The sequence below is a fragment of the Pseudorasbora parva genome, chromosome 5, assembly GCF_024679245.1.
Source record: "Pseudorasbora parva isolate DD20220531a chromosome 5, ASM2467924v1, whole genome shotgun sequence".
Taxonomy (NCBI): domain Eukaryota; kingdom Metazoa; phylum Chordata; class Actinopteri; order Cypriniformes; family Gobionidae; genus Pseudorasbora; species Pseudorasbora parva.
In genome coordinates this window covers 37953852-37966117 of record NC_090176.1, presented here as the reverse complement: position 1 = coordinate 37966117, position 12266 = coordinate 37953852, and the positions used below count along the sequence as shown (strand labels likewise).

The 12266-nt window shown below is 37.6% G+C and overlaps 1 protein-coding gene across 1 annotated transcript in view; it reads right to left on the bottom strand.

The window, feature by feature from the left end:
• Positions 1–14: 14 nt before the first annotated feature.
• Positions 15–12266, bottom strand: part of sona (SON DNA and RNA binding protein a) — a 13646-nt gene continuing 1394 nt past the window's right edge. Inside the window, exons 2-8 of the mRNA XM_067444207.1 lie at positions 11279–11410; positions 9499–9688; positions 9354–9412; positions 6750–9212; positions 6209–6645; positions 1878–1961; positions 15–1784 (exon numbers count right to left, since the gene is read on the bottom strand). Of these exons, the coding sequence (XP_067300308.1) occupies positions 1782–1784; positions 1878–1961; positions 6209–6645; positions 6750–9212; positions 9354–9412; positions 9499–9688; positions 11279–11306 (3264 nt within the window). The 5' untranslated portion in view covers positions 11307–11410 and the 3' untranslated portion in view covers positions 15–1781. The remainder of the gene's footprint in view (positions 1785–1877; positions 1962–6208; positions 6646–6749; positions 9213–9353; positions 9413–9498; positions 9689–11278; positions 11411–12266) is intronic.

The following is a 12266-nucleotide window of genomic DNA, read 5'->3' as shown; positions in this document are numbered from 1 at the left end:
AAAAAATAAACACCTTTTCAAAGTCAATCAGATTGTTTCCTTTAATATTTGATGTTGCATTATATACAAAGTGTGCCATTATGTTTTACAATGTGATGAAAAGGATTTTAAAAAGGCTTTGTGAAAACTGAGGATGTTGCAAGGAATGTGGGCTTGTACCTTAGATGCAGAACTTTTCCAAAATAACCTCAAGGAGACTTCACTATGGCCATACTTATTTTGTTTTCTAATTAAATAGTTCAAAAATGAAAATTCTGTCGTTAACTCACCCATGGGTCACTCCAAATACTCTAAATGTTTTGCAGTAATAAAAGGTTTGTAACAAGAATAAATTACAGAATGTTTTCCCTATCCTTTTGAGTGAACAATAATGGCAAAATGAAATATTTCCAGTTTGAAATCTTTTGTTAATATTAATTTTAAATTAAATTAATAATAACTATAATCTATCAAAAGTGGAAGAAGCTCTGGACAGAAGTTGGTATCACTTCTTATCTGTGGACCACAATAGTGCCAAATCTAAAGCTAACATAGTGTGCCTCATCCCTTCATGTTGAACATACATGTGCCTACCTTAAACAAGAGTTAAGTGTATTAGAAGGAGCTGTCATAACATTTCTTAGATAAGTTGGGATCTCCACCGTAGCAAAAAACAGTGGGGACAGGTAAAAAAAAAAAAAAAAAAAAAAAAACCTGACAAAACAACTACACAGTATACAGTAGTACATCTTACAGTACATGTCTCTAAACAATATTCTTATGTAAATCATATGCATTTTAATTACCCCCATCTAGAATGGTGATGGGTGACGTTCTCACTACTGAAATTACAGCATCCTACCCTGCAGCTCTGCTGGGTCAAATATTTTAGTCACAAAGATAACAACATTGTATACCACACAATTGCATCATGAACTTTTGTTTACAAAGATGCAATGTATGATATATAATAAAAATGAGAAAAAACTCAATCCAATCAATGAATGTCATTCTCTGTGATCATTTTTTTAGACAGAGCCAGACCACAATATCAGTCAACGGAAAGCAGCACAGCAAGGTTTAACTGATGTAACTAAAATAAAGTTTGTGGTCAGAACCCTTAAAATGCAAATATCGTCCATTAATATAGCACTCAAGTACAGCCACAACTTGGAACCTCAACATTTAATTTGCTTTAAAATTTCACAAGTGTTAAGGAACAAAAAACAATTTTCTTCACCATAAATGCATTTAAACAAGTGATTAACACTTAATGAATTTTAAAACACAAGAAACAAAAATACTCCTAAAACGATCACGTCTCTATGTTAAGTGTGGAACAACATACCTGATCTTTGATCTAAGCTGCACCCCAAAATCAGGTTTTTTTTTTTTTTTCTTCTCCACCTTTCAGGTACACCTATAAATCTGAGTTAAATCTACCAGAGGTCCTTCTAAATGGTATCAAGAGGCACCATATGTAGTGAAGGTAAAAAGTCTGAAAGTGAAACATTTCAATGTCAGTCTGGGCAGGTAGACATATTGAATGGCCTAATCTGGTAGTCTATCGTAAAAAAGGTTCCTGTAGTTTGCAGTCGTTCAAACAACTGACAAATTTAAAGATAACGGTCTAAATAAACCACTGAAATCAATGGAGCTTCAAGTGTCCAAATGCTCAAACGTCCAACTCGTGTGAGTAAACGAAAGCGTCATTTACATGACATGAGTTCATCCTTCCTATATGCGGGCCACAGGTGTCTATCATCAGGATTGTATACGGGATGAAGTAGAAGGACAGTGGGTTACTGAAAAATAGTTAAAATAAAACAGACAAGACATAAATACAAGCAACCAAATTAGAAATTGTTTAATTCAGTTTAAAATGACAGAAAATTCACCCGTGTCTCATCATCATCATCATCCGAAACATGTGGTCGTGCAATACTCATCTCCTCCTTACTCTCTGCAATCTGTTTACATTTCTACAAAGAATAAAGATAATGAAGTGCAGATTAACGATTTGCTAATAAAATAATGGGTGATAGTGCTATCGAATTGATTAAACGTATCAACACACAAGTTAAATATACAATGCATGTGTAAAAACTTGCTTTAGATATGATTAATCAGTATTAATCGATTTGACAGCAGTAAAATTACAACATTCAATAGTTTGGGGTCAGTACGATTTTTTTTTTTTAAAATTTAAAAAGAAGATTTATGCTCACCATAGTTTGCATTTATTTGAAAGTAAAAACTGTATGTATATTATTATTTGATTTTTTTTTAATGGAATTGATCAAATCAGTTTTTTTAAGAATCTGCCAAATTGAAAGTTCAAAAGAACAGCATTTCTTTGAAATAGAAATGTTCTGTAAAAAATATAAAGTCTATACATTTTTGTCAATAAAATACGCTGATCAGGTGGGGACATCTCATATTTTTTGTGGCCACAAGATCATTTTGTAACGGTAACGATATCCTTATGTTGTGGCCATGCGATGTGTAGTCTGCTGACATGTACAATACTCACTGATGGGAGGGGGCTTGAACCCCCAAAGCCCTCCCCTCTGCACTTGCCAGGTGTGCGTAACGTAATGTCCTGTTAAAATGCGGTGAAATCTAACTATTAACGTTGTGTCTGAGATAAAGGTGTGTACATGTCTGTAATGCTCTCCAATAATGCAGCTAAAATAGGCACACTCCACATGTCTTAATCAGGTTTGGGTTTAGTTCGGTTATGACTTTAATCGGATTAAGGTCATTAGAAATTGCTGTTTACATGGTAGCCTCTTCAGAGTATTGATAATCAAGTTCAAGTTCAATTTTATATGTATAGCTAGGGCTTCACGATTATGACAAAAATCCTAATTGTCGATTATTCCCTTGAAATTGTAATTGCGATTATTAAATACGATTATCAAATTTACATGAATGATGTTTTGAAAAGCTTTATACTAGGTGTTTAACGATAGACTTGTCACGATTCAAAATAAATCACGATACTTAACTTATCAATTAACTTACTGATATTTTTAGACACAATCATTTTTTTTTTAAACTTTATTATTAAAATATTATTATTATTGTATTATTATCAGGAAAGGACCCATAAATATTCCCTCATTGCATCATTATATTCAACATTTGAGTGGTTTAATGTAGGCTAGTAATGCCACTGAAACTTTATATTAGACCCTATTGGCATGCATTATACAAGCAACGGTTGAGAGTTAAAAATCTTCATTTGTGTTCTACTGAAGAAGCAAACACACCTACATCTCAGATGCCCTGAGGGGAAAACAGATAAACATAAAATTTTCATTAGTGGGTGAACTATCCCTTTAAATTTTTTCCCCCTCACGCATTACTTCAATGCAGGCAGCATCTCTCTCGGTCGCTATGTCCATCCTCTCCCGCTATCAATGCACTATACATATAAGAATAAACCATCTAAAAAGCTTTAAATAATCATACTACTAAAACTTAATGTGATCTGGTGATTTAAATGATGTTTTCGCTTTGACTTTGAGGAGTGTCATTCCAGGAGCGCTCGCGCTTTATATGATCAATGCAATCCGTCACAGTTCTAATCGCAAGAAAGCGTGTCAAAATGACTATTCCTAAACTGTAAATGTTTAGCTTATCTAAAAAAAAATATTTTGCATGTACTCACTCTTATGTTGTTTACACGCAATCATTTGAACGTCCGTGTTTACTTCAGTATGCGAGTGTGGTAAATTTAGTTTAAGTGTGGTAAATCATCAGATTAAGGCATTGTGTCTCTTCAGAAGAGTTGGATTAGTTTTATGACATTTATTGGATCTTTTTGATGCAAAGTTTGAGAGGAATGGACAGTCCCGCCGCTGGCCATCTTGATGCCCTAAGCGTCTATACTTTACGATGCCCGCGGCACTGGGAATGGACTTAAACGGAGGGACAGAAATCGCAGGTTTCATAACAAACATCTTCACTTGTGTTAAGAAGCTAAACAAAACAACATATATAGGCTGTGTACACGGCTTCTGTGCCATGTCGTGTGCATTCGACCAGCCAGCGTACTGCTGTCACAACGTAACATGCTATCTAAGCACGCATAATAGTCTCAATATACGTTTTTTTTTTTTTTGTAATCGCGGCTTTGAACGATTACATTATCGTAGCATCCATAACCGTAATCGCGATTAGAAATTTTATTAATTTTGCAGCCCTATGTATAGCACATTTCCAACAGCCCCCAGGCTGTGACCAAAGTGCTTTACAGAAGATCAAGAATAGCACACATACATAGAAATAAACCAGACAACAATAAATAAATAAACACCTATTTAAAAGTTTAACAATCAAAAGTATTGTCTTAATCAGAATAATATTGAATTATTATTGTCCATGTAAACGTAGTCAATGACAGTGGGGCGGTGCCGCAGAGGGCAAGTGTTTTGGGAGTGGCCTCATTGGGCAGCGAAGCAAGTGCATTCTGGGAGTTTTGGGCTATAATCCACATGAGTTAAATACATTTTCAGTTTTTTCTCAGTCTGGAAGGCACCAATTTCAAAAACTATGCACCCAATTTAAATACATATTCATCTTTACAGTGGTGAAGTATCCCTTTAATGCCAATAAGGATTTGATTTGACTATGTGAAAATGCACTTCTGGGAACAGGAAATTCACTTTACAGGAAATTAACATTTTATGCGATATATTTAATTTTATTACGGCTAGTATTTACTGTGTTAAGGGTATCTGCAGGTTTCACAAAGTCAAATTTAAGACTTTTTAAGACCATTATGAATACAATTTAAGACCTACATTGCGCAATAAAAAAAAACATGCATAGGAAATGCAGAATCACTAAATTACTTAAACTTATATTATTTAATTTATTTAAATTGAAAAAAAGTATTAGTAAACGTATTATTCATAGCTCAATCCCACCAGGATTAGAGTATTATATTTTGTGCTGGTCACTTCCATAAGTTTGCAAACATTTTCATTTTTTTCATAATTAGGATGCAACATTAACCATATTATGATGTTAGATGCACAATAGTCACACATGGCAATACAACTAACAAAATGCATAAATCTTGTTTGGTTGGCCTATTACAAAAACAAAAATGGCTGGTCCAGTGGTGCTATCTATCTTTAATAACTTCTTTAGACATTTAGATGTGTGGGCAAATGCATTTTTCTCAGTGCATGCAGTGTTTTAGTTTGGCAGGGTAGCTTAGCTTAAAATGCATTTTCCCACATATCTAAATGTAGCAAAGTTGAATAAGCCCTATTTCTAAAAAGTGTAAGTGCTGTTTTCCCAGTTTGTGTTGTTGTTAAGCTATATTAGTTTACTTTCACTTTGAGAACTTTATAATGCGGAGATCCAGAACTTACTGACACGTCCCAAACTTTTTAACTCAAATCTCAGGATATAGAAATTTGCATAATGTGTGTATTTGATCGTTCAAAAGTAACGTTAGGCTAATGAGCATAGAAATAACACATTAAATACACTTGCGCGAGCGCTGACAGACAGCAAACACACAGCCTGACATCGGAGTTCGGAGTTTACACCAACTCTTTTTAGCACAATCTGGTATATTATACTTGTACTTGGTCATTATGCAAGATGGTGAGAAAGATTCGCCTTCGCATTCACGGAACTGCAAGAACCGTCAGACTCAGCTGAAGAATAAAATCCGTTTTATGCATCTGTGGGGTACGATCAGAAAGAGGCTTGTGCCAATAAAACGAAAGCTGATTGGCTGCAATATAAGATGCATGCTTGTCTAATTTGTAGTAGTAATAAAGCGAACAATAGTTGGTCTAGCAAAAGAAAGAACTACAAACACCACGGAACAAACACACACAGACGTGTGCACTTGCAGGAGGCGAGAGCATTTCAATGAGGTAGCGTTACATGAACGTAGGGAAATTAAGACCTGTTTAACATTATTTAAGACCTAGAATGCAACGCTTCCGCGAATTTAAGACTTTTTAAGGCCTTATATTTTGATTTTGAAATGTAATACTTTTTAAGACTCCACGGGGACCCTGTGTGGCCACAACAAAACTAAGCGAACCGAACTTGTCCCCTCTCGGTCACAGTAATTAAATGGATTCATGCTAAGTAACAGTATTAATTAAATTAAATTACTCAAAAAAATCTCAATGACCCCAATATACATGTATACATAATCTATGATTCACTGAGCAAAAAAAACAAATCTCACCTCTGTGAATTCCTTGATGCTAATGCTGTTAGCTTGTTGAGCCACTTTCCTCTTCACTTCCTCAATACTTGCCAGATTAGGTGTGGGTGCTGGAGGGGGTTTGTTGGTAATGGTAGGAAGGGGAGGCATCGGGGGCATAGCAGCCAGGGCACCCATGTTTGACAGAGCAGCGGTCATGGTTGCCGCAGTCATACTTGCCACAGCAGCGTTCATCGTCATGTTTGGCATTGCAGGCATACCTGGTATACCCATGGGAAGATTCATAGGCAAATTGGGCACGGGCAATGGCAGAGGCAAAGACAAAGGGGTTGGAGCTGGGGTTGGCAGGGGTAACTGTAGAATTGCCTTCGGCTTGAGACTTTCAGGTATGGGCATTCCAGCTTTAGCACACATTGCAGCAGCATTAGCCTTTGCAATCTCCAATAGTTGATCTTTATCTGATGGGAGAGGTAATTAAAGTCGTTGTGATGTAGACAGACATTTCTTGCTATTATTTTGAAGTTAACTTATTTTATTCATGCCAAGCAAAAAGCATAATTACCTAGGTCAGTCAGACGCGGTGGCGTCTTGCTAGAACTGCGTCGAGATCTTGAGGTGGACCTCCTCTTGCGGAGAATCAAAATTGGGGAATGGCTTGGTTCACGTTTCCATCGATCTCGTCTATCAAAAGATCGCCCTCGAAATGCTGGTCTCCTCCGGCGTGACAAAGATCGTGACCTTCTGGATCGTGACTGACGGGCCCTTGACCGTGAACGAGATCTTCTCTTTCTAGCAGGGGAACGAGTCTTGGACCTCCTTTTTCGGGCTGGGGATCTGGACTTAGACCGTTTCCGCTTTGGGGATTTTGATTTAGATCGCTTTGTCCTTGTGTGAGATTTGGACCTTGATTTTGCCCTTCGATTGACTGATCTCGATCGTGATCTCCTTTTGCGAACAGGTGACCGAGACTTTGTCCTTTTTTTACGACTATGTGAGGGAGACCTGGACTTGCGTTTTCTTGCAGGAGACCTTGACCTCCTCTTGCTGCTGACAGATTTTGACTTGGACCGCCTCTTCTTGGTGGAAGAAGCTGATCTGGAGCGTTTTCTTCGAACAGGTGATGTTCTGTTGGAGGACTTTGATTCTTTTACTGTATTTGGTGATGGTGATCGTGAGCTCCCTGATCGATCATCTTCATCTGACTCTGCAGTAGCATGTTGAGGAACTGGCTCTGAGGACAACGATCTGGATCGGTTTGGTCTTTCTTCACATTCAGAGGGATTTTCAGGCTCCTGCATTTTTTGACATTGTGTGTCACATTCTGGTGATGTTACGTCTTCATTTGATGGCTTTTGCACAGATGCACAATCAGTAGTCACAGGTTTCCATCCACTTAGCCCTGCCGTCCCTTTTACTTCTAAATGTTCCTCCACACCATCCAAAACTTCCGCTTTATTCTTTAGGGTTTCTTTTAAACTCTGATCTTTTAAGGACTCATCATCTTTAGTGGGAGATTTAGAGTTTGTTCTCTTAGTAGGAGAAATACTTCTATCAGATGACTGTCGATGACTGGAAATGGATCTAGACCTTGATGTGTTTTTCGGAGAAAAGGACCTTGACCGTTTACCTTTTTGCTTTTTATTCACTCTTAATTGTGGGGATTCAGACTTTGAATTATGCGAGGAGGACCGTGACTTTGATCGTTTACGCCGCTGTGGAGATTCTGATTCTGACTTGGTGCTATGAGGGCTCCTAGATTTTGACCTCCTTTGACGGACTGCAGGAGAGCGTGACTTTAGCCTGGAGCGTTGAGGGGACCGAGACTTGGTTCGACGTTTTGGGCTTCTCGAACCTGATCTTCTACGAACGGATCTTGATCTTCTGTTTCTTTTCAAGTGGGATCTAGATTGTTTAAGGATCACTAAGGATCTTGAGCGTGCTCGTCTTGTTTTTCTGACGGATCTAGACCTGGACCGCCTCATCCGAGAAACGGGTGTCCTCTTTCGAGAGCGAGACCTTGAGTGTCTTCCTCTCCTTACAGATCTGGACCGTGATCTTGAGCGTGGATTCTTTCGCCGTGAAATAGATTGTTTTGATCTTGAGCGTGAACGTCTTGCTCTTCCAGTTGACCTAGATCTTGAGCGATGACCACGCCGTGGGGACCTGGTCCTGGATCTTCTAGTCTTTGTGCGAGACCTTGAGTCAGAGCGATACCCTCTTCTTCCAGAGAGTGACCTTGACCTGCGTCCAGCTTTCTTTGTTACTTTAGATGGTGACCGTCCTGATGGAGACCTTGAGCTTCTTCGTCTTGTTTGATCCTTTCTACCAGAGGCAGACACAGACCTTTCCCTTGAAGATGATCTGTCATTATGACGTCCTGATTTACCCATTGACTGCTTTGGGGTTCTGGAGCGACTATGTTTGGATTTTTTCCCTTTAGTGGCTGAAAGTGATCGCGACCTTGACCTGGAGAGAGACTGTTTTTTCTTTTCTTTCTGGCTCCCATTTGCTTCCTTTAGGATGTCCTTCTGCACAGCTTGCTCTTTGTGCACATTCTCTTGCTTAGGGATAATATCAGGTAGTGCCTGAGCTTTACTAAAACTTTCATGTTCGTCAACAGCTTCCACTTTTTCATCCCTCTCTGCAATTAGTGCATGTCCAGGCTCAGGAGACATATTTCTTCTCACTCCTAGTTTGAAACTCTCTTCTTCACTCTGATCAGAAGTCATGTCTCTATTTCTATCTTCCAGTTGTGATGTGCCATCATTAAATGTGTCTTTTGGAACTTTAGCTGCAGTGATAGGTGACTTCCTGTCCAACTTTAAAGATTCCAGCTGCAATTTTTGTGATTGTTTGGAGTCCAATTCCGATTCTGACCCTGATGCTGAGCTACTACCCGATCTTGAGCGAGAGGAGGACTTTTTCTCTTGCTTTTCCTCCTCTTTCCGCCTTCTTTTTTTCTTCTTTTTTCCAATACGATGTTTTTGCTTTTTAGCCTTGGCATCAGCTTCCACATCACTGGGTTCTATAAATACACATAATTGTACTTCCAATTTTCAGTTATTCATAGAATTCAGAATAAATTGGTTTAAAATGGTGCATGCATATGAAATAATTTGGCAGTTTGTCTGTTATTTATTGTACTGACAAGAAAATATGCATATACCTTCTGTACAGTTTTTGGTAGCATCAGTCTCAGGGTTAGACGAGCCATCTTTTTTAACACTGTAAAAAAAAAAAAGGAATAAAAAAAAAGGAAATAAATAAAAATCTCTTAAACAGTGTTGACAAGCAATCAAACTAAATCTCACCTTGTTTTTGTTCGGGAATCGCCGTCTGACTCTACTCCAGATTCAGAGCTACTGTCTTTTTCACCCTTACGCTTCTTACGTTTCTTCTTACTTTTGTGTTTCTTATGTTTCTTGTTTTTCTTTTTTGGGGTCTCACTTCCATCCTTAACATTAATGTCTTCAAATGGAACAGCAGTCTCAGATGGCTCATCTTAGGAGGTAAGATACAATGTTTACAAACATTTATTTAAACATAACTAGAGTATTAAAGATGTTTATTCTAAGTTAGTTATAGTAATGACTCAAGTAATATGGCAATGCAGACATCTCATTTGTTAACATCTCTCTTTGTCAGATAGATAACATGTAACCTGTTGAAATGTTTGAATATATGAAGGCATTAAAAGCTCTTACATCTTATACTAACAATCACTTTGCCATTATTAACTTTACTGTGACTGTATAGAGGGCAAAGTAGCATTGTCAAAAGTACTGACCGCCATACCAAATTGGTACAGAAATGTAAAAAATTTGATGCTTTGAGCGCTGTTAATCGGAATCGTAAACACCTCTGACTGGCTATTATGCGCACACGCTCATCAAATAGGTCTGTGATTGGCTACAATGACCAGCGCTTTACAAACATGTTGTAAATGTGCATCAATGATGGTTTTCAAAGAGCGCGTACACAGATACACACAGTGCGTTAGAATGCAGGCGTCTATCAGATGACACCAGCTTGTGCATTCAAACGCTCCTGCTCCCGCTTTCAAAAGAATTTCAAACACTTCCATGTGCTTTATAGCACTCCTGTGTTGATCATTGTAGCCAATCACAGGCACATCCCAGGGCTTGACATTAAGCATGTTCATGTGCTTGTCCTTTGGACAAGTAAATCGTTCATTCACTTGTCCGAGTAAAAAAAATTGCTTGTCCAGAAAAAAGTTCGATATTTTTTTAATTGTGTGTGTGTAATTTACACTGAAAAATTACAAATGCATTAAATAAAGTTTTGAGATTTGTAGTTTTGAGAGGACAAAAAAGAAATGTTGGAAAGTATGTTTAAACATGAAACTAAACCTCCAGTAGGTGGCAGCAGGTGACCGTCTTAATGAGTCAGCCATTGAGTCGTTCATTCAAACACTGAATCGTCCAGTAACACACTTGTTGCTGTGAGACGGTTCTGCTGTGTGTGAAAGATTTTCGCTGCTGAAATCGAACAAAAGCACTCAATATTGCATCTAAAATGTAAGTGACTTTAAGTGAATGTAAATGTAAGTGAATGTTAATTAATTGTCTATGAAAATGTCATATAAAAGCAGTGTCATTTTCAGTCATGATGGTATTCAGGAAACAGCTTAAACGCTCTATTGTTGTAATTTCTCCTCGAGAGGCTGCACGAGCGTCGACAGCGCGACCTTGTTATCGTCACTTCATCATATATCATTATCCACCACTATCGATCGCCACTTACACTAAATTAATGCACAATCATTCTTGCATTTCGGTGATTCGCTAGTTCTTTGTTCGCTAGTTATTTTTTTGTTTTAATCAGGCTCTTGTCCGTCGGGCAAGTAAAATTCTTTTTCACTTGACCCTTCAAAAAATTCACTTGTCCCGGACAAGCGTTAATGTCGAGCCCTGCATCCGATGAGCATGTGAGCACAATGACCAGTCAGAGGTGTTTGCGATTACAGCTCAACAGTGCTCAAAGCGTCACTTTTTTAAATTTATTTTAGAACCGATTTGTTATCACAGGCTGTACTTTTGACAACACTAGGGCACAGGCTTAGTAACTTACCAGGACCAGTGTTCACTGCACACTCCATTTCAAAAACTGGTTTAACTGATTCCCTATCTTAGTTTTGGTGACAATTTCTGTTGTCTTTGTTCTGTAAATCGGGACAAAATGCGTTGACCCTCAGTTTTCACTCTGAAATGAAAAACAAATATATAACCACCTTTTTACCCATTGTTTGGTTACCAATATTCTTCAAAATATCTTAAATCAATTCACACAGCTTTGGAACTACTTGAAGGTGAGTAAATGATGACAATTTTCATTTTTGGGTGCTTTAAAATTATCCTTTTACCCTTACTCATAGATTAAGGTTTAGTCTACATTTAAACAATATGCATTGTCATTAAATATTGCATTTTTATTAAGGTCAAAGGGATCTGATGTAGCAGAGATGCCTGAATAAAAACAACAGCACAAAACAAAAAGGATGACTGAGACAACAAGTCAAGTCATAAACAAACTATTTGTTTTTTGTGAAGTATTGTTGTGAATTTTGCTTATGTCACCAAAGCAGAAAGATGAGATTGTCACCACTGCGAGAAGGATTTGTAATATTTTTGGGAGGCATCAATTTGAATGGGCTGAAAATGAATCAAACCACCATGTGTCATTATTTACCAGCAAGTGTTTATGGCATTATAGCATCATAAATACACAGATTATATAATTTTTTGTAATGCACCCAGAGAAAATAATAGATATACAGGTACAAATTTGAATGCCTGGTCCAAAAACCTGTACAAAAATTCATATGTGTGACTTATATAAAGACTGAAGTATGTTTCATGAGCTTCTTACATAATATCTGACCCACTTGGCTGAACACAGAGCTTTTTTGCACTCAATAAGCAGGGCTGTTGCATAATAACATCAGCCTGGCAAATCACATTTGAATCTCACAATTAAAAAAGACAACTTCTTAACCAGTGAATCAGGCCTGATTTTTATATAATTTATGATGTTGCGGGAGGGAACTGAAACTGAATAA